Source organism: Alosa pseudoharengus, unplaced genomic scaffold (genome assembly GCF_046254945.1).
Source record: "Alosa pseudoharengus isolate Yale_2024_CS ecotype anadromous, Long Island Sound unplaced genomic scaffold, YU_APseudo_1.1 YU_APseudo_1.1_scf_4, whole genome shotgun sequence".
In the NCBI taxonomy this organism is placed as follows: domain Eukaryota; kingdom Metazoa; phylum Chordata; class Actinopteri; order Clupeiformes; family Clupeidae; genus Alosa; species Alosa pseudoharengus.
Window position 1 is genome coordinate 34626188 of NW_027468774.1, and position 22500 is coordinate 34648687.

General features: G+C 45.5%; 3 protein-coding genes across 6 annotated transcripts in view; 1 reads left to right on the forward strand and 2 right to left on the reverse strand.

Moving 5' to 3' along the window:
* Positions 1 to 2777, forward strand: part of setd2 (SET domain containing 2, histone lysine methyltransferase) — a 20829-nt gene extending 18052 nt beyond the window's left edge. The window contains exons 21-23 of the mRNA XM_076265995.1: positions 380 to 454; positions 755 to 856; positions 1660 to 2777. Coding sequence (XP_076122110.1) covers positions 380 to 454; positions 755 to 856; positions 1660 to 1821 — 339 coding nt within the window. The 3' untranslated portion in view covers positions 1822 to 2777. The remainder of the gene's footprint in view (positions 1 to 379; positions 455 to 754; positions 857 to 1659) is intronic.
* Positions 2778 to 5822: 3045 nt separating this feature from the next.
* Positions 5823 to 16712, reverse strand: nradd (neurotrophin receptor associated death domain). Its single transcript, XM_076267044.1, has 6 exons — positions 16371 to 16712; positions 10956 to 11088; positions 10108 to 10482; positions 8791 to 8995; positions 7625 to 7770; positions 5823 to 7277 (listed from the first exon to the last, which is right to left on the reverse strand). The coding sequence occupies exons 1-6, from the start codon at positions 16410 to 16412 to the stop codon at positions 6961 to 6963; spliced, it is 1218 nt and encodes a 405-aa protein (XP_076123159.1). The 5' UTR covers positions 16413 to 16712; the 3' UTR covers positions 5823 to 6960.
* Positions 16713 to 18940: 2228 nt separating this feature from the next.
* The window catches only part of nbeal2 (neurobeachin-like 2), a 56894-nt gene continuing 53334 nt past the window's right edge, over positions 18941 to 22500 (reverse strand). For all 4 annotated transcript variants that reach the window (XM_076266001.1, XM_076265999.1, XM_076265998.1 and 1 more), the window contains one exon: positions 18941 to 21433. In XM_076266001.1, coding sequence (XP_076122116.1) covers positions 21323 to 21433 — 111 coding nt within the window. In that variant the 3' untranslated portion in view covers positions 18941 to 21322. The remainder of the gene's footprint in view (positions 21434 to 22500) is intronic.

Here is a 22500-nt window from a genome sequence, read left to right on the forward strand (position 1 = left end):
TTATAGTCGAGCTGTATACTTTAGTTTGAGGTTGGCACAGTGGCTCAGGTTGGCTGGTGGCCATCCATTGAGGTGCTAACGCTGTTAGCCTGTTTAGTGTGGGTAGTGTTGGGTCAGCTACGAACGAGTCTTCATCTGGCCAATGAGATTGGGCTCCCATCGACAGGGGAAGGGCAGTTTTAGTGCTATCCATTGCAGATACACATTCTAATGGTGTCCTTGACCGAGTGGCTCTAAGTGAATTTCCTTTAAGTAAGCGTTTCCTTTTAAGCTTTTCTATTCATGTCCTTTAGCCTCTGGCTTCTTGTTTGCAATGATTAGTTTGGGAAAGAGGAAATAGCTCGTCGTTGAAGAGATTTTCTCACTCTTGCATCCTCAGTTCTCCACCAAAACGGCCGAGGCAGACACTTCCAGTGAGCTTGCCAAGAAAAGCAAGGAGGTCTTCCGCAAAGAGGTGAGTCCCTACACTGCCTGTCACCACACTCCCATATCAGCACTACTTCTTTTGGTACAGCAATGTAGTACGCCCAAGGGTGTGTCCACTGAAGTGGAAAGCCAGCAGTGAAATTGAATGTCCATGGAGACTGGTCAAATCTTTTATAAACAACAAGGGAGGGGGAGGGAGGGGTGTAGGAAAGCAGGAATGGATTAGACTAGAGGCTGAGATGCTATCTTGTTTAGTGTACTGGCATATGCTTTATCCAGCTTTCTTCCCAAAATGAACTCCATGTCTTTCCATAATTCGTTCCTTCAGATGTCCCAGTTCATTGTGCAGTGTCTGAATCCCTACCGCAAACCAGACTGCAAGCTGGGCCGCATCAGCAACACCGAGGACTTCAAACACCTGGCCAGGAAGGTACGGGCAGTCACACGTATTCTACTCTAATTCATGCTGTGCTCTTCTGACAGAAATATACTACAAGCTACAGGAGATGAAAGATAAGATGAGAACATGTTTCTCTCATTGATTTTTATACTTTTTATACTCTTTCGTACGACTATATTTAGTAGTTACTTTCTTTACAAAAAACATTACATGTCAGATAATCAAATGAGGACTAAAGTGCACGACAGAAGGTTAAGGAGAAAGATTAAGCAGCACATTTTTTGCTTTAAAACAGTAAAATTCATATTGCCTTCAAGCCCTTGGGCTATCATTTTTGATCCTTTTTCACGACCATATTTGTGTTTGTCTCTCATCTGTAAACCCTAAAATGAAAGAGGCCAGCCTGCCTCTGTCAGTCAGCTGGCTGACTCGTTCCTAAAGCTCGGTCCCTCTGGTGAACCGCAGGGACGCGCACGCCACACCGGACAGTTAGGCCCCTCTCCGTGCAGAGCAGCACACGTGCGGGTGCGGGGAGCCAAGCAGCACATACTGTAATGTTAGAGCTGACATGGGGCTTTGTGGAAAATTCCACCTGGAAAATGTCGGACTAGTCCAAAATTCATGTTGACCATTAATAATTACAGGCTTGACCTTGGTAATGTTAGTGATGGCAAGTTCAGCTATTCCTAGCTTGAAAAAGTTGAATGAAGTTGTTTCACAAGTCAATACAAATGCCTGCCTTGCGATGCGTCACCTCAGTTGTATTTGGTTCTGAATAGGTTGCGAGTTGGTTCTGAGTCGGTTCTTTTCTCCCCTCCTTCCTCTGTCCGCAGCTGACCCACGGAGTGATGAACAAGGAGCTGAAGTCGTGCAAGAACCCTGAGGACCTGGAGTGCAACGAGAACGTCAAACACAAGACCAAGGAGTACATCAAGAAGTACATGCAGAAGTTCGGCACCGTCTACCGCCCCAAGGAGGACACCGAGATGGACTAAGGGAAGGGTGGACCTCTCATCGTGTTGATGTTTTTTAAAAAATGAAAAGAGCATAGAAACACAAACACACACCGATGGGCCACTCTCGTCTCACACACGCCAAACGCAAGCGGGGATGGAGGGAGGAGACAGAGGAGGTCTGGACGGAGGACGAACGAGACGTTTTCCCCCTACTGCCCACTCCTCCCCCCTCCTCCGCCCAGTCTGTCCTCAGATGCGTGTGTGTGTGTGTGTGTGTGTGTGTTGTGGTATGAAGGAGAGGCAGGTGGCCTCACCAGAGCGCAGAGGCTCTCCTCCGAAGACTCTGTCCACACGGACTCGCTCACTCGCCGTCGATCGTCACCGGCGGGCGAAGGATCACTGAAGAAAACAACAACAACAAAAAAAAAAACTGATGTGCTCATCATGGCACACAGGGGTGCTAATATGATTTCTCTTCCCCATCATGGATGGCTTTTTACTCTTCTTTCTTTTTTGTTTTTATTTCCTTTTGTTTTTCCGTCTCCTGCCGTGCGTCCTGGGGAGCGCGCCTCCATCGGCTCCTCGGGGTTTTTAACTACTGTCCTCCTGCTCTGGCTCCTTCTCTCTCCTCATCTCGTCCTCTCCTCCTGTTACATTTTAAAGGTTGCCAGGCCTGCAGTAAAGACTGCTTTTAAAAAAAAAAAAAACATGATCTAGAGAGAAGAGGAGAGGGGGAAAAAAAACAAAAGTAAACAGAAATAGGAAAAAACAGAAGAATGGAAATGGCCTACTCCCACCCCCTCTCCCAACCAACCCTCCCCCTTCCACGTTCTCTTTCCATTGGAGGGTTTTTCCACCACCACCATCCTCCCCAACCTCCCAGCCACAGAGTTTTTAGGTTCTCTTTCTCTGGTGCTTTCTCTTGGCTGGGTGTGTGTTATTTTCTCTCTCTTTCTTTCTTTCTCTCTCTCTCTCTCTCTCTCTCTCTCTCTCTCTCTCTCTCTCTCTCTCGCTTTCTCTCTCCCCCCTCTCCCTCTCCCCCCCCCTCTCTCTCTCTCTCTCTCGGGTGGGTGTTCGAGTGAGGCAAGCAGCCCATGAAGGTTGAAACCACATGTGGTGAGTAGGGACAAGGGCATCCAGGGTCATGTTGCTGCACCCCAAATATATATATATATATATATATATATATATACACACACACACACACACACCAAGTCCCCACCACCACCAGCACCACCACACACTCCTGTCTGCAGCGCTGGGTAAACCAGAGGTGGTCACGACTCCCCTTCCGTGGGATTCTGTGTCTCCGCAGCTCTGGCAGTGAGGATGCCTTGTCGTGTAGCTCTTTTTTGTTTAACTTCTGAGGCACTGTCCACTGTCACTGGGCTCCTAGGCCTGCAGTTTGTTCCACACAAGCTAGCTGACTCATCCAGGCTGGAAATGGGGTTCTTTTAATGGCTTTTACTCAGCTGGCATGGTCATGCCCAGGGTGAGGTGAGGGGTGGCAATGGCCGTCCCTGTCCCCCGTCCTCTCCTCACCACGCCATGCCACCCCACTCCCCCTCTCCTCTCCCCACCTCACTCTTCTCCTCAGCCCTCCTGCTCCACCTCTTTCTCTCTCTCTCTCTCTCTCCCTGGAGGTTGGACATGTAGCATTGTTCTTTTTTTTTTTTAAATGTCCAAGCTCTTGCCATTTTTACATTGAATGAGTGGTTTATCTGTTTTTAATGTCTTTGCAATTTCCTGGAGAGGAATCCTAGAAGATGGACTGCTGACTTACCTTAAATGTCACACCTGATAAACTACGCACACACACACACACACACACACACACACACACACACACTCACACAAACCAAGCTGCAAACGCACTGGATACACCACCAGGGCTTCCAGTTATTGGACTGGTGTCCCCTCATCATTTATAGCTAGCTCTGTCCCCACCTCTAATAATTGCATTTAAGTCCATTTCAAATTCATGTATTATATTGCTTTCTATGTGAATATACTGAGAAATAGTTTTTGAGAAGCATTTAAATAAGCAAAGACTTTGTAAAAGGACTGTTGGTCCACAATTTAAACATGTAAATAGCTGTAAGTATTCCCAAACCAGGAAACAAGGGGTGTGGGGACAGAGGCGATCTCCGGAATCTCTTCTCATGAGTTTGATCAACATGATTCCAATGCGCTTTTTTTCTCAGTTAGTGGGGGTTTGTTTTTATTTTAGTTTAATTGTTTTGTTTTCCTTTGGGTTTGAAGGAGGGCTGTGCATTTCTGTTCTGTTCCTCATGGGTTTTTTATGTACAGTCCGACCCTCTCTACTTGTAAGTATTGTGCAACCACATTGTCATACTGAGTGTAAAAACGTTTTAAATTCAAATAAATTGTTTTATTAAAAAAAGGGCTCCTTTGTTTCTTTTTTTTTTTCTTTTACTCAAGTGCTAAGTGATGTCGTGATCTAGTCTTAAGTGTTATATACATGTAATCAAAGATCTTAGAGCAGAGCAATATGGCTGTGTTGCATAGTGCTCTTGTATATTTGCATGTAATGTTCCAAAATTGTTCTGGACTAAAACCCAAGCCTTGTCTCAACCATAGACATCAGAACACATTCATGTTCAGTGTAACAATGCTTAGGCCTTGCATTGGTCTTGACCAGGTCTGGGTCATGCCTGGTACCGGTTTCAGGCTTTGCCAGGGTCTCCACTCGCATGTGCTCTCCAACACTGCCTGTGCTGTGAGTGCCATTAGAAGCGGTGGAGCTGTCCCTGGTCTCCAGCGACTGCCACCAGGGAGCGCATCTCCCAGTCATGAGTCGTCACCCCCCCCACACACACACACACTCTCACACACACACACACACACACCCCGCCCCTCCTCGGCGGGTCTGGCACAGGCTCCGCTGGGCTCCGGGCCGCGCCGCACAGACCACAGCAGAAGCAGCGCCGGCTGGAATGCGTGACGGCATGCAGCGCCGCCCCGATCCCAGCAGCACGCCTGGTCCCACTTAAGACCAGAGCCGGCCCAGAAATCATTAACAGATTGTTCATTGCACTTAGAGAGGAGCTGAGGGGGAGCGGGAACATGCAGCGGAGGGAGGGGCGAGGAAAATGCTGGAAAGGGCCGCGGTGGAGAACCTCTTACCAAATGTTGCGTTTCAGTCATTCTATGGCCCTTGCACTAAATGTCTTATTTAGACATACTTTGTCTACAAGCATCATCTTACGCGAAACAAAGGGTTATTTAGAGAGTGCAGAAACAACTCCCAAATAACTAAAGAAACAAATCATGGTTATGTAGATTGAACCTACATCTCAAGCATGTATCTTGGATAACAAACAACTTGGCTACTTTAACTTGATTTACATACTAGATAGCCAGCAACATACACGTAAAGCATCTTGATTCACTGATTTCACATTTCATACAAACAGCCCTGAGTACCTATCTGCCAACAAGTACCTCTATCTGGTATAACTGAGGTAAAGAGAAAGACTACAATATGTCCATAATTCAGCAGCGCAAGTATTGCCTATCATGGTTATAAGACCATCATGTTTATATTGTTTCTGAATGTCCTGTTCAGGATGTGGGAAAAGATCCACTGGACACTTTTAATATCTATAAATCATAACTAGTGCATTTAGGCCATGTTTATTCTGTCCTTGAGATTTTAGGAGAACTTAATGTTTATTCATGTTTATTCTGTCCTTGAGAATTTAGGAGCACTGTTGTTCAGAACATGATGAAAGGCTTACAGTTATTTGTCTCCGTAACAATATTTAAAATTGACCAAAGAAAAGCCTGGAAAGTGTTCCCATTACTGTATATTGAAAGAGACTTGTTTAGCTGACTGGAAGCTGAGTAATATATGATGGTTATGGTTATGGGATTTGGTGATTATTCCCGTGAAGAAAAACTTAACAAAAAACAAATGGGCTTGGATGATGCATACACCACTAGCAGATGAATTGGTTTACTGTGCATGCTAGAATGTTGCAGCAACAATTGATGGAGTCACTCATGCATTCATACCAAACACAATCATCTATTGCTTTTATTATATGAAAATAGGCTAAAGACATTTATAAACATAAAGGCATTTCATTTAACATGGATATGAAGCAATGGCTGATTTATGACAATAGTACATGGACAGAACTTTGTGGCTGAGTCCTGGGTTAGTCTGAGGTTACGCCAGCATGACACAAAGGCATATTAGTCATCATGTGGCGCCCCATCAAGGGAGAGCCCCAGAAATCAAAGCCCCCCCCCCAGAAAAATACGGCGCATCAGTCAAACAACCGAGCTGTGAACACAAAGCCAGTTGAGTGATGCCGTCGCCACGCAGCACTAGTCATCCCAGATGAAAAGGGGTGGAGAGCTTGATTGCTGGGGGGCTGGAGCCAGGGATGGAGAGCCTGGTTACTGGGTGGTTTGGGCCCAGGGATGGAGAGCCTGGTTACTGGGTGGTTTGGGCCCAGGGATGGAGAGCCTGGTTACTGGGTGGCTGGGGCACATAAACCCATAAACTCCCCCCTCACACAGGCTGCCCCAGTGCCTAGCTGTGGTTCTGTGCTCAAACATCTATTCTCTGCTAAACACATATAACTTTAAGTAAAAAGAAGTTCTTGTAGTTAATTATTTATTAATACTATGTACACAGGTATAAAACAAATGTGAATATTTATGCATAGAAAAACACAGAATGCTTAACTTTGAAAGCTTTTACATAATTCACTTTGGACCATTGCTACATAACTTCCCAAAGGAAGGAGCGTCTGTAGGCACGTTTCAGTCTTTGGTGTGTTCTCTTGCTCTGCAGTCCTGGTCATAAATCTGCTCCAGACGTGGCAGAAAATAAATAGCAGGCTGCTGGGTGCCGGGAGCCGGCCGGCGACAAACAGGAAAGGCACCTGGTGTCCATCTCGCGTTCATCTCAGGGCTGCAGCCGCCATGCTGGGAGACAACAGCGGGACCACCACAACTCTTGGCATGAAGAGCAAACAAATGTCTCTTTGAAGGCTGCGCTTAGATGACCCCACCGAAGAGTCTGTATTTGTGTATGTGTGTGTGTGTGTGTGTGTGTGTGTGTGTGTGTGTGTGTGTGTGTGTGTGTGTGTGTGTGTGTGTGTGTGTGTTTCGGGGGCTGGCTGCTTCAAAGCGAGCGGTGCCTCACACCACAGACACGCCCTGCGCGGGGCTGGTCAGCGTAGCGACCACGTCGGGCCTTTCGATGCGCACCAGCGCGGAGCACAGCAGGCCCAGCGTGGCGCCCTCCTGCTGGGCCCAGTCGCTCAGCAGCGTGCGCACCGGGTCCTCGCCGCGCCCAAAGAGGTCGGCGCGCTCCTGCTCGTAGCCCAGCGCCTCGGCCAGCGCTCTCCAGCCGGCCCGTGCTGACCCATCGCCCAGGCCCCGCTCCACCTCCTCCTTGCGGTGCGGCGGCAGGTTCACATACAGGCGGCTGTCCTGCTTGCTGTCTCTCTTGCTGCCTGTGAGGGAAGAGAGAGCAGCCTGAGTTAGTGGGTACCTCTGTTAGTGTGTGTGTGTGTGTGTGTGTGTGTGTGTGTGTGTGTGTGTGTGTGTGTGCGTGTGCGTGTTTCTCTGAGTGGGTGTGTGTGTGTGTGTGTGTGTGTGTGTGCGTGCGTGTGTGTGCGCGCATGCTTCTCTGTTTCTCTGAGTGTGTGTGTGTGTGTGTGTGTGTCCTGTGCATTTAGATTAAATAGAATCAAAAAGAATATGAACAGCTTTACGCTTTAAGTCAGAGTAATAAAAAAGTACATGAGGGACATATATATAGATGTATTTAGGAGTGCTTTGGGCCTGTTTGACCTCTGACCTTTGCTGGGCTGCGTATCCTGAAAGCTGTGGGAGTCTAGGAAGACGCCGCTGTCACTGTGCAGCTTCTCTCCCTCGGGGGCGTTGTTGAGCTCGGCGGCCGCACGGGCCTTCCCAAGGGCCTGCTTCTGCTGGCAAGACCTCCAGCTGCAACGCGCGCGCACACACACACACACACACACACACACACACATAGACAGAGGTCCATGGTCAGCTCAAGCATAAACAGTCAACATAAGGGTATCCCACACAAACTTCACAAACCAGCCAGGAAAAACACCACAGTCGCGTCAAGGGTTTATATGGTCATGTCATGTGAATAAACAATATCTTCCATTTTGGCTTGAACTAAGCTATTGTTTACCCAAGCTGTACCACAACAGCTCAGAGTGAGAGCACTGGAAGTGAAAGAGTCGGAGTGGGTGCTTCATATGGCCAGTGCCTCCACATCATGCAGGTGGTTTTGAAAGGAAGAAGAAAAAGCAGAGCTGGTTCTAAAGAACAATGTGTCGGACGCTCACGCGTGAAGCAGGAAGGATCTGACTCTTTTTTAAAAGACTTGAATTCTGGTGCAAACATGAAACGTCAACCAGCTTTGACCTTGACAATCTTAATCACAGTGCATGCTCTGTGTCTGAGTTCCAAGTATTCTGTTTCTTCACAACTAGTTCCCAGCACTTTGTTCTTGAACTTGTTCCACAGAGTGATTGTATGGCACTTCAAAGCAAAAGTGCAGAGCCAATCTCCACCCATAGAAATGAAAATCAGGCAAATTCAGTGAGAGTGAATCACACTCAGCTACTTACAGTTACCACAGAAGTACCATTGTTTGTGATAGATTTAGGGAAAGAAACAATGACCTTCAAACACATTTCAATAAAATTGATAGCTTGACCTAAAATGTTTCTGAGCAGTGTGCAATAAATAAACTTGTCATAACTAGAATTTTAATGTCCCTTTAAGATTGATCTCTCCAACAATTTTTTTTTACCAAAGCAACAGTCCTTCAAAAATGCTGACAATGCTGACATTGCTGAATAAAAATGAATAATGTGTATACAATTTTGAACTGTTACATCTACTCCTTCAGGCCTGTTGTTGCTGCTCTGTCTCCAGCCTATTTCACAGCTGCGTCCTGCAGCCTGTCCCCCTGATGCACACACTCACCATTTGTAGGCCACATAGAGCAGCAGGCCCAACACTACGGCCGCCAGCACGGACACGTACACCAGGATGTTGCTGCCGCCACGCTCCTCCTCGTGAGGGGTGAGTCGGGGATCGCCCGACTGGGGGGGCTGAGGACTCGTCCCTGCTGAGGAGGCGCGGGTGCCGTCGGAGAACACCGGCCGACTGTTGATGTGGAGCTGTTTGTCTGGGAGAGAGGCAAGCAGAAGAGCACTGGGTTTTATTTGGGCTTTTAAATCTCGGCTCAACAGACAAATCCATCAGTCTAAAATCCATCAACAGTATATTCTGGTTGTCTGACAAATCAATATTGCCTGGGGAATTTGATATTTTTCCGTTGAAATGTGACTTCTGCCGTCATCCTGGTCCAAAATCGTTTTCCCTTCCCTCACAATCGTCAGCTTGAAGCCATAAAACGTCAACAACGTCAAATCAACATTTCAAAAAAAAAAAAAATGTCATGCTCCACCCCTGCCCTCCCTCCCCCCAAGGCTGTTGGAGAGATCTTCTCATATGTGTGAGGACTGAAAGAGCTTTTAATTTTCTAGCCCTGCACCACAGCAACCCATAAACACATCCCACATGAAAATATGGCAAAAAAAGTAAAGGACGTGTTTTGAAGAGAGAAAAAAAGGCTCTCATCTCTGGAGGGATCTGGAGCTTTTGTGAATGTGACAAGAGAGATTTGCAAGGTTCTTATTTTTAAATATCTGTAGAATGTCGCAGCAGCTAACTTGCTCTTTTAATTCCTTTCCCCCTCTCTAAATCCGAGTTTGACCTTACATCCCTTCCCATTTGGGAACTCATGTAGGCTGGTTGATGGCCTTTGGTGCCATGACCTCTGCAGGAGTGGTCGTGACCTTAGAGACCCCTGGCTGAGGGCCTGAGCTATTTGGAGCACATCAGAGAGCACTCTCCAGTCCACTCCACGCCCCGCAGACTAACACAAGGGTCAAGCATGATGTATGAGTATGATGACCATCGTATTAGTGCCAAAGGTTTTCCCTCTCTCTCTCTCTCTCTCTCTGTGTGTGTGTGTGTGTGTGAGAAAGAGAGAGAGAGAGAGAGTTTTGGGAACTAGAGGCTGCAGCTGCAGGCCACATGTATCTACCTCCTCTCTCCCTCTCCCCTAGACACACTTCCCTGCATATGTATTCAGATCAAGACTCTCTCATACACACACACACACACACAGACACGCAGAGATACACACACACACACACACACACACACACACCACACACTGATGCACAGACAGACACACACACACACACACACACACAGACAGTGTGCACTCACCCATGCAGAGGGCATCGGCAAAAGGCTCACAGGCCCGGATCTCCACTTCGTTTGGCTTGCACTGCGTGCATGGTGAGCAGGCCTTGCCGTGACTGGACTCCTCGTTGAAGGCCGTGCCCGCCGGGCACTCCTCGCACACCGTGTCCCCGTGTTCGCTGCACTTTTGCACCAGCCCCTGCCCAAGCGAGCACTTTGAGCACCCGGCACACAGGGCAAGCGTGACGTTGTCCCCCTCGCGCCACAGGTAGGCGGTGGGGCCGCAGTCGCACACGGTATCTTGGGTGGCGGAGCAGGCGGCCATCAGGGGGGCGCCACGCGGACACCTGGCACACGTGAGGCACTGCCGCGAGTCCTCAGAGGAGCTGAAAGTCAAACCTGAGACATTTGTATACAAACAGGTTAACAATCAATACTTCACAGAATAGGATGACCTCCAAGCACAGTGGCCTGTACACAGAGTAGTTCTCTAAAAAGCCAATTCTATTCAATAAAATTAAAAAACTATTTATGTCTAGAGACTACACAAAAGCACAATTGTATTTTCATCTGTATAATCTTTCAAACATTTTGTACTAGAACAGTATTGATAAACAAAGTCAATGGGAGAACTCCACAAGTACCAAACTAATAATAACAATAACCTATCTAAAGAGCTCTTTTCTAAAACCAGGCAAAAACATAAAAAAAAAGTATAAAATCACCAGGTTTCAAAAGGAAACAAAACATGTTAACAGTTACATGTATAATAGGCCACAATAAAAACAAGTCAGTATATATAAACTAATAGAACTGAACTGAGTGTGTGTATGTAGCGGACTGCTATTACACAGGTACACTAGTATACTCACCCTGCTGGCATGGCTCACACTGTGTGTTGTCTTCGCCACACTCGACGGCCACTCGCGTTCCAGGGGGGCACACCTTACAGCACTCGCCAGCATCTGTGTACCTCTGGCTGACACAGATATCGCCCACAGCCACCTAGCACAAACAAACATGATCAGTCAAGCATCAAGAATCACAACTGCCTTCAGCTGGGGCAAACTGCACAAGAACAATCCTGGAAGTCCAGATGTGTGACTGGACAGCTCTGGTGGCCCATGGCCTCAGTGCTTCAAACGAGCATGGGATTAGCTATACCGGTAATTTACACAAAGTCTTTTGTTTCATGTAAATACAAACAACAAATGTACTTTGTATTTGAATGTGTTTAGGATTCTTAGTAAATAAGCCTTCATAGTGTTCCTTAAAGCTACAGACGGAGATCTCAGGGAGCTGCTGGTCAAGCATGGCCCTGCAGTGCAACATAGTTGCAAATAACATCAGCTTTACAGTACTGCCGTAAATGCTGCAATCGTGCCTTCCCAAAAGCCAGCATAAATGAAATACACATTATTATCACTGGGGTCTACAAAGCCTTCTACAAAGCTTATACCCTCATGTCAACACAAAGGCCTATTTACTTTTGCATTTTATTGACTGCAGTGCATCTTTTATGGCTTTGACAGGACAGTGCTTTGCGGGCCTGCATATGAGACGAGAGTGTGAATGGTGAGAACAATGGCCCAGACGTCCTGAGAAGCGCTCCTCACAAGGGGATCAAAGAGCCATTAGCAACTCAACAGCTTGCTGCTATCAGTCCCTGTATCAGCATAGATCCACAGATCTAGATTAGTCTGCCCTCCTCTCTCTCTCTCTCTCTCTCTCTCTCTCTCGCACCCTCGCAATAAGAGTTATTCAGGTTTAGTTATATGCATGCTTTTTATTGGCAAAACTACAGACTGGAATTTTTCTCTCCCTCCCTCCTCTATAATTTTTACCAAGCCAATTTTTCTCACTAAAGCTAGATGGTTAGCCTTCTTGCTGACATTGAGTGTGTGTGTGTGTGTTGTATGAATGTTCTCAAGGCCTAAAATAGTGTACCGTGTACCCCTCAAAAACAAAAGTCAAACTGGTCCATTCTTCTTCCAACAGAATAATTAATAACATGTTTGTTGCAAAATGACCAAAGGCTAATTACCAGCACTGACACTTTTTTTCACCAAGAGAAAATAATTACTCAGAACCGGAGTAAATGAGTGTGGTTGTTTGTGTGGAGAATGTCTCTCTCTCTGTGTGTATGTATGTGTGTGCGTGCATGTGTGTGTCTGGGTGCGTATGTGTGTGTAGATAGTGGGTGTGACTAGCTTTCAGCCTGAGGCATGGGTGTCTGACTCCCCAGAAACTCTTCTGAGGTGAGAGGGACTGGTGTGTGTGTGTGTGTGTGTGGGGGGGGAGGTTACAGCTCATTCAAGTCTAACTCTTGTTAATAAAAGAGGGTATCAAGACACCAGGGGCCCCCCATGAAGAAAGATATTGGAAAATATTGATATATATATAGATTATATGAGACATATGCAAACATGGCATGCGTAAATGCTATTTTGTGGAATTACATTCAAAACATATCTGTAAATGTGTGTGTGTGTGTGTGTGTGTGTGTGTGTGTGTGTGTGTGTGTTTAATTCAGTGCCACTACTTCTACCATTCACACACACACACACACACACTCCCACACATACACCCCTCCAGACTGCGGCATTTTAAACATGCATTGCTTCTATCCTTTTCAGACAACTGGCGCTCACACCCCTGGGGGCTGACAAGAGCAAACAGATGTCTAACAACTCACCTCCTACAAAGAAAGCTAAATGCTAAGAGCTCTCTTTCTCTCGCTCACTCTCTCCACTCTTGTTCTCTGATGTCTGTCGAAGGAGAAGCTCTAGCGTGTGTTGACCTGCAGAGTGATTCAACCCCCCCCCCTCCCCCCAAAGACACACACACACACACACACACACACCACACAGACAAACACACACATGCGCGCGCACACACACGCGCGCACACACACACACAAGATGTGCTGACAGTTAAATAGCTCTCTTTTTGCCTTGCAGCATAGTCGCCTGTTACTGCACAACTCATATGCTTAAACCTGTCTCACAATCACTCTCTCACAAACAAGACAAACTCCAAAGACAGACACACCTCGCTGAATACAATACTGTTACTTCAAACACCTCTTTGACCTCACACATACTCACAATCCAACTTCATATAATGACTCTCTTATCTTAACCGCTCTCAATGGAATGCACTCCTACGTTAATATCTGTTGCTGGCATCAGACACATGAAAGCAGAAGACGTCAGTAGTTGAACAGACATCTATCATCTGAATGAATGAAATCTTAATCTATAATTTGAGATTTGGACAAACAGTATGGGGGCAGATTGGGGAGCGATAAGGAGAAGATAGGGGCAGAAGTGGGGGAAAGGGGCAAGTAGACCATGACAGAACAGAGAGATGAAGATGCAGAGGTTAAGAGAAGAACAAAACAAATCTGACAGCAGTTTTTTGTTCTTAACAAGAGAGTGTGGAGGATAGATAGATAATGGTAGGTAGGTAGATAGATAGATTGATAGATAGAGATAGATAGATTGATAGAGAGAGAGAGAGAGAGAGAGAGAGAGAGAAAGAGAGAGAGAGACAGACAGATAGACAGAGAGATTCACAGCAGGATGCAGTTCTCTAACTCAGCTGGCATTTCCTTTGTCAGTGCCCAAATATAGTGTGGTGTTCCCCTAAAACTGGAGCGTCAGAAGGAATAGAGAGAGAGAAAGAGAGAGAGAGAGAGTACACTGTGTAGTGTATGAAAGAGACGGATTAAGATTGTGAGTGCAACCGTTTGAGAAGGTATGTGACTATTGAAATGTAGTCATCCATATTTCCCAGTGTGTTTGCTAAAGGACTCAGGGACATTAACTCCTAATTCCAGTTCTAAAACACACACTGAGTGAGCTCATCTAAAGCAGGAGGGAATGGAAACCTAACAACCTGCAACAGTGTGTGTGTGTCTGTGTGTGTGTGTGTGTGTGTGTGTGTGTGTGTAAATGACAGTTCGTAATCAACCTTCTCTCATACTCCTATACGTTTTGAGGGTATAATCAGTATACTGTATAGAACAAATTTTGTCCCCTTTGGAATTATAATGTTCTATCTGCATTCTGAGTAGTTCTGAGATATTGAGCCAATATCCATAGTTATTTTGATAAGTGGAACAAACCTCTTTTGATCTTATGTTCAAAAATGCATACAACTTCAAGAAACACCTCCCCTCATCTTATGAAGTTGTCATAGAATAAGAATATGCCAATAACTACATTTTGACAAAAATGTCTGATAGAACCTTATAATTAATAAAATAATTGAGCACCTTACCACTGCATACTGAATCACAGGGTCAGTCCCAGCCCTGTCACTGCAAGCGCCTCATAAATACATCCTTAGTACATTCATGTGGATCCTTGTTTTAGTATCTTTTACTGTTCTTTTTCATGTGGATTTGTTATTTTATCATCCTGTTTATGTTGTAGTGTATGTTGTGTGTGGTGTCTTAAGCTACCTTGAATTTCCCCTTGGGGATCAATAAAGTATATCTATTTATCTATTCTAAGGGGGCAAAAGCTATTTAGCACACATTATAAAACATATCCACTAGACATGAGAGGAGAACCAAGGCGGACCACCCCGCCGTGTGTTGCCCCAAAAGACCAATCACCACATATGTGACCACCAAAGAGAGCCTTGGGCATTCAAAGGGATCTCAACTGTCAGTGGCCTAGCCAGCTGAGTGCAATTTGCTGCACAAGTCAGACAGACCGCTGGGCTCTGGAGGGTGGAGGTGGGGGTTGGGGTGGGGAAGTCTAACCTGAGTGATGATGAGCACATGAAAGCCCATCTGCTCTGGCCGCAGGGACAGAGGCTCACTTAGCTCCCTCTGGCCCCTGGTCCTCACACCCAGGTGCTGGGGACACCTCTGTAACTGACGGGGGCCTCACTGTGCTACACGGACGGAAGGGGTCTGGCTCTCTCCCTGGAGAGGCTATAATCACCTCCAACACTGGCCGGTCACTGCGGCTAGGAGTGCCGCAGGGTCCAGAGCAGAAACAAAATGCTAAAGATGTCTACAGTGATAGACCGACTCTGGTAAAAATACAATGAGAAGTCAGGCAAGTAGTAGGCCTATGTGTGTGTGCTTAAGTGCGTGTGTGTGTGTGCGCGCGCGCACGGGCGTCTGTGTGTTCACGAGCACTTCAGACATAGCACATAGGATGCAAATCAATAGAACATGTTACAGTGCTTCTTTGATGCAGCCAACTTTACAGTGACCAACGGAGTGAGTTACGGCATACAGCGTGAGACTCCTCACAGAACGCCTATATGTGGCTACACGGAAATTCAAGTTATTGAGCTGCGACTCTGCTCTCCACAAACCAGGAGAAAATGACGATAATTACCGAGCTCCGGATACTCGGAACCAAGCAATACTTCAACTTGTGGCGGGGTCTGCATTCGGGACTGACATTTGGAATGAGTGTCACTACCAGTGAATAGCATGCTCTATAACTGTGATGGGAATGGGCTATGTAACTGAAAGTACGACTGTAAGACGTCTGAAGTTATATGTTCAAGCCTGGGACATTCCTTTGCTCTTAAATCATTAAATATACACCAGCAGAAATAGAAATGTTTGAAGCTTCGCTTAACATTGGCCATTGCCCACGCTAAACTCATGTTCAGGATTACATCAACTTCAACAATGTCTGCTTGGCAGACACTTAGATTCAAGTTGACAAACTAAACCAGACTTTTGCTTAGGCGTAGGTCTATATTTCAAGTGAGAGTCAACTGTAATTTGTCTGTATTAATCACTCCAAAGTAGGAGAACATGACAAACTTGGCTATTTAAGGATTCAGACGCACGATACAAGAAAAACTGCTGAGACTGCAGGCCTGAGAAACCAGAAAATATCTGATGGTTTATTAATAATTCATTGTAAGAATAGTAGAAGCTAGAATCTCCAAAGCAAAAATAACCTATTCAGACAAAAAGGCTAGAGAATATTGTTACTGATTTCAAATATGACCAAAGCAAGATAGCTCTGCTTGAACATAATTTTGTGCAGATAAGGCTGCATGACCAAAATAAAAGCAGGCAAGTTATGATGCACTCGATGCATTACATCGATCCGTGATATCTTTCGAAGAACTACACTTGGTGATTTGAGGAGAAAATGGAAATATTCTTAAACTCATGTTATTTCTCTACTTGTAAGCCGTAATGCATAACACTCCTTCGGTAACATATAGATCTCACTTCTAACCCCACTGCCTACCGCAAGCTATACGGGGCTCGACTGGAACGGGAAGAAAAGGCTTACCTTGGAGAAGAGAAGGAGCGCCCAGACCCACAGTAGTGGCATCTTTTTTTCTCTATTCCCCAGCCAACAAAGAATCAATCCGTCTGTTATCCCGCAGTTCTTTGCACGTCACTGAAGTTACTTTGACAAGCGTAAACGTTTTGTTCGGGTAACTACTGGCTATCATAAAAAAGAGCCAGTCACCACTCCAAACTGACAAAAGTAGCCGAAAAACTTTCTGAAGCTTGTAGTCCCGGATAACTGTGGTCCTTTCAGTAGCCTATATGAGGATGGACTAAAAATAAAATCAAAATCCGTTTCAACGTTTGTACTGAGTGATGAACACTTCTTCAGCCCACTTTCTTGTCATCTGATGAAGTGGTAGACGGGCGCTTACAGCCTCAATTAACCCCCAAACGTCCAAAACCTCACGTGCCCCAATGCTCGCGCTGCGATTGGATGTTTGAACAGGGCAATAAATGCTCAGTGGGGGTACTTTTTATGCTGCAAAGGGTTATAAATTAAAAGGGGATGGTGGGAGGTGGGGGGGGGGGCACCGGAAAGGGACCTTAGTGCATGTTGATAACAGTCTTACTTTGAAGCTTATTTCACCAGGTAGGCCTACTTGCCATCATTATTTTGAATATTTTTTATCATTTAGGACAAAATAGCTCACCAGGCTCTCTAGGCTATGGCGCAAACTAGAGAATTCTTGGAGCCAATGGGCCCCTACAATTGCTAAACAATTCAGACAAGGCTACTATGAAGTAATAATAATGACAACAATAAAAACAACAACAATATAAGTATTATTATCATCATCATTATTATTATCATTATTAGTAATAATAATAATATTGTAAAGAATAATAATAATAGTAATAATAATTTTTATCAACAGCCGCAGCAAGTAAGTTTTAATGCAATGGAAGGGAATTCCTGCCCTTGCCTCTGAGCAGTTTGAAAACAGTGGAGTAGCACACTTCCCAAATCTCAGTTTACCACCTGCGGTCTGATCCGACCTGAAAGAAAACCGTGACAATAGGATTGGTCTGTAGTTTTATCGACTCGTCAGTGCATCAAGAGAGAGAATTCCTGTTGCTAAGGCCTGTGCAGGTTCTCTCCAAGGAGTAGTCAGCGGCCCATACTAATGAGAGGGTGCATCATAACAAGCACCAAAGCTCTTGAAGATTCCACCTTCTAACATAAAAGTAGCCTAGTACTTGATTTGTCTAATTTCTGCAGATAGGCCTATAATAAATTAGGACAGTCTATTCAAGGGAGATGATAAGACAGTCGGTGCGTTTTGTGGCCTAGTATGTTCAGGTTAAGAGACATGTCTTTCTGTAACCCTTGGTTACTGATATGTACTGACGGGTGATGACACATGATCACAGAGCTTCACCTAAGCGCTGAAATGAAATTATACACAAACCAACACATCTAATTTATATAATGCATAAATCAGATATGATTCAAACATGCATGTGTCAATCTGCAAGTACATGTGTCTACAGGGACCCAGAGTGATGAACTGATTTGAGCAGGTAGGCCTGCAGATTTCAGGAGACAAATAATGATCAATGTTTTACCAGACTCATGTTTCCTTGTTGCAGCATCTGTTTGGGTGTGTTGAGCTTGTATGTGTTTGTGTCTTGGCACATGCCATGGCAGTGTGAATGCAGGAAAAGTTGGCATCCCCGCTCAGCAAGCAGCAGTGGACCCAGAGAACACAGCAGTACAGTCGTCTAGGGGGTTGGGGGTTGAGGGTTCTGATTGTTTGGGTGGCAGTTAGAGGGTTGTTGTGGGACAGGAGGGTTGTGGTTGACAGGGATAGATCAAACAACAGGAGGAAGGTTACTGTATGTAGAACCAAGCAGGAGATGCTTGTTATTATCCAAGACGAGGTGTCAATCCCCCCCCCCCCCCAACAGTAAGAGGATTCTGTGACAGAGAGTTCAGTTACCCCCGGTCCCCACCCCCACCTCCTGCAGCATGCTCTCCTCCTCGTCTCGTCCTCTGTACTGCCCGCCTGAATTGCCCCCCTCGGGGTGTTTATGAGGACGGGGGCAGGGGTAACAGGATATTCGGCCCTCTGAGGGATCAAAGGAGTCTGCTCTTTTAAATAAAATGTGGAGTAACTGTGACCTTTTAAACTCACACAGAGTGCAGGAGAGGTGGAGAGGGACAAGCATGAGATGCATCATTCATCAGAATAACTGATTCTGACTCTTTGCAACAGAGTAACTGTTATAACGTCAACAAAAGTATCTTACTGTGACGACAATAAACATTTATCGCTAAATCACGCACAGGAAAAGATTAGACAGCGAATGTGCAATGTCCTTACATAGCATTCTGGTGTTGCTTACCATAATGATGAGGTATTTCCGTGTTTAGACAGTGCCAACACACGGCTGAATCACACACACACAAAGACACACACACACACAGACACACAAATAACCACAACACAGAGACAGACATAAAGGTCTCTGATGCCCTAATGTATCACTGCAGAGTACAACAACAGGATCTGGGTCACATTTCTACACATTTATTGACTTCAATAAAGTCAGGTCTGCACATGCTCAGCAAAACACCATTTTAATTCAGCAGGCGACACAGTATATTCACTGGAATCTTAAAGTAAAATTTGATCATAGACTTACATTCACAGACATAACGCAACAAGATTGACAAATATTACAGCAAGTCATCTGGAAGGATGAACAATGATACGTGTGCCACGAGAAAACCATGGGCCGATATGGCATTGGAGAAGATTTGAAAAGATAGACTAAAAACACATAAGGACACCTGTGAGAGACATGGCTTCAGGCCGTTATTGCATTCACCCAAAACAGTTCCCTTTAGCATGATGGCGAAGCCTTGGAGAGAGTGAAGGTGCGGCACAATGGCGGGGCTTTTGTGTGAGTGAAGGGAACATGTGTCTGTCCTGCTGTGGCAGCTCATTCAAGCAGACGGCTCGCTGGCTGCACAGGCACTTCGCAGGAAGTACATTCCAGTGTTCCTTTACTCCAAGTGGCGCACACACACACACACACACACACACACACAAAAGCAAATATATATACACACAGGCAGGCACACACACACACACACACACACACATACACACAAATGTGTGCTTAGACACACACACACACACACACACACACACACACACATCTGTTTCACACTCGCTCAGGATAAAAACAGCTTCAAAGCATTTCAGTGCTCAAGGGGGAAAAAAAAAATATCTGCAGCCTTCAGCATCAGTACAGTAATGGTTACAGCAGTGTTCAACCAGCTTGGTAGTGGGGCAGAGCAGTCATGCCACTTCCTCACGAGCATGCTTTAGCCAAACCATCCCATACAGTCTCACTCCAACCTGACATGGACTTGTGTGAGCTTGCCAGTTGTGTTGTGCAGACATTTAGCTAAACTATCCGTATTTACTCAGCAGATAATATTTTAACCTCGTTCTGAATTTGGTGAGTTTGGTTTAAAACACACACACATATAATTAGTCCCACACTTAAAGAGGTTTGTGTGATGTTTTTGTTTACATAAAGTGCACTCAGAGTGTCTTCTTTTAATCCAGTTTATCTCCACTTCTCAGGGAAAAACCTCCAGATTGTCTAGACAAGCAAACATAAACCTGGATGTACAATCTAAGTTAACCCTCATAGACAGGCAGTTAAAAGCCTCTATATGAAAAATATGTCTTATGGAATTACTAGAACTGATCGGTGATATTCATGATTTAGTCGGGAATGGCTTTAAATGCAAAGTGAAAAAGTGGCATTAGTGATTGAACAAAGAAGAATTCTACTGCCCACATTATACTGTGAACAAAAAACAATAAACACAAGAGCAAAGGCACTTCATCGATACAGGAGTAAAAGAGGCAGGAGGAGTGTGTGTGTGTGTGTAAGAGAGAGAGAGAGAGAGAGACAGAGAGAGAGAGAGAGAGAGAGAGAGCACGACTCATTGATTTATCTGCAGTGTAAAATCTGGTTAGTTTGTGTGGCTATAAACAGTAAAAAACTGGCATTATTTGGCTTTAGTGTGTGTGTGTGTGTGTGTGCGTGTGTATGTGTATATGTGTGTGTGTGTGTGTGTGTGTGTGTCAGTGCTTAGTGTGGAAGCTTAGTAATGGGTGGACTAAAGTGTGAAAAGCAAGAAAAGTGATAAATACAACATAATCTCAGTAGCATGAAAACCAACCCATTAAACTGATACACACACATGAACATTCTCTTTCTCTACATTTAAGGCATCAAAGAATCTCACGCAGCAATTGATAACAGTATCTTGCACTTTCAGTAAAAAAAAAACGACAGAAACCAATGAACACGCGTTCACAATCATTATTACTTTGCAGCTCTGAGCTCACACAGCAAACCCAGGTAGCCTCCTGTGTTAATGTGTCCCTCTTGTGGTGTACTGGGGTACTACAGCAGAGGCCCCTCCACAGGAAACAGAAAACACATTCAAATGCACGGAATTTAAGATCCCTTACTTTCACCAAATGTCAGACACAAACCAATACTACAGCAGAAGTGAAGAGTCTGCTGGAGAAAAACAAAATTCTTTGGAACGGCCTCTTTTCAAATTAATAACTACCACATAAAACACCTATTTTGGAAAAGAGTTTCATTTAAAAAGTGCATCTTTGGAATATAATTGCTTCGGTTCCCTTTACCCTCACTCAGCTCACTCATATAAAAACAGTGGTGGTGGTGGTGGGAGGAGGGTTTCTCTCTCCCCGGCAGTGAAGTCCAGAGGTGCAGTGGTCAGGTCCTGAGACAGTCCTCATGGCTCTCCTGACCCCGGCCCCCTCACGACCGCTGGCCCTGTCTGCAGCATCTGGGGCTGAAGGCACGGTGGTGGTAGTGGTGGTGGTGGTGGTGGTGGTAGTGGTCAGCGTGTCCCTGCCCTGTGTGTTCTGCCCTGCCGTGTCCCTCTCACTTCGCTGCAGCGGCCTCGGTGGGGTTATACTCCGTCTCCCCTGAGGACACCTGAGAGATGCGGCGCGTGGAGCCCCACAGCCGACGGGAGAACTGCCCCGAGCGCACCTGATGAGGTGTGGTGGTGAGAGAGAGAGAGATGGAGAGAGAGATGATGAGAAAGAGAGAGAGAGAGGGTGTGTTAGGGAGGGTTGCTAACTTTAATACACTGTAATCATGGCCAGCATGCAAAATTCATATTGTTGAGCGTCTGTTAAAAACGGCACTTAAATACGTATTGAACCATTCTAACAACACACAGGGGCAGATGTACAAAGGGAAGTGGATGACATGATGATGCAAACCTAAACCGTTAAAGGCACCCTTGGCAGTTTTTTGACCCTAACATAATGTTTCCAAAATATTTGTTTATGGCACATAACCTCATAACATGACGAACGGCACTTCTGCCATTGTCTGAGCGGCCCTCTGTAGGCGCTTACCAAACTAGCAACTTTCTAGTTTCGGGTAGGAAAAATCTCCCCTCCGAAATTGAAGCAGAAAAGAGCTGCTATGCTACAGGAATTCAGAGATGTTTTTCTACAGACTGCTGTCGGTGCATTGCATTCCCTCCCATATTATACGGAGTTGTGCATTTGACTGCAATCTGGATTGCAACTGCTTTTAAAATGTGGAAATGTTTCACCACAAAACACAGACGTGTGCCAGAATACTTAATCAATTGCTCTGAACACCGCTGCTATTGAATGATACTCCCACTTTTCCCTCAAAACTTCCCACAAATGCATATGCATGAGTAAGAAAGCTTGCCTGATAGCGGTCCTGTACCCTGCAAAATGCAATTTCACTCGTGTGGTCTGTTCGTATATACGATGCCATGTTTTAAGGTGCAAATAAAGCATGAAACATGCACTATTCTCCTAGTACATCAAGTCCACAGTGTTTGGACATATCCTTTTTACAAACAAGGCAAGACACTACACATGGACTGAACACAGCTTTGAATGGACCAATGAGCAGCCCCCCAGCATGTCTGCCCTTGTGCCCCTGTTTATCAACATGTTCATTATGATGTGTGTTGTGTTTACACCACTGTGTCTGGGGAGGGAGGGAGAGAAGAGAGGGAGAGAGAGAGAGAGAGGGAGGGAGGGAGGGAGAAAGAGAAAGAGAGAGAG

Coding starts and splice junctions, on each gene's coding strand:
- nradd (XM_076267044.1), bottom strand. CDS start 16,412: ATGCCACTACTGTGGGTCTGGGCGCTCCTTCTCTTCTCCAAG. Junction 7,771..8,790: donor CTCTATGTGGCCTACAAATG/GTGAGTGTGTGC, acceptor CGCGCGTTGCAG/CTGGAGGTCTTGCCAGCAGA. Junction 7,278..7,624: donor GGATACGCAGCCCAGCAAAG/GTCAGAGGTCAA, acceptor CTTCCCTCACAG/GCAGCAAGAGAGACAGCAAG.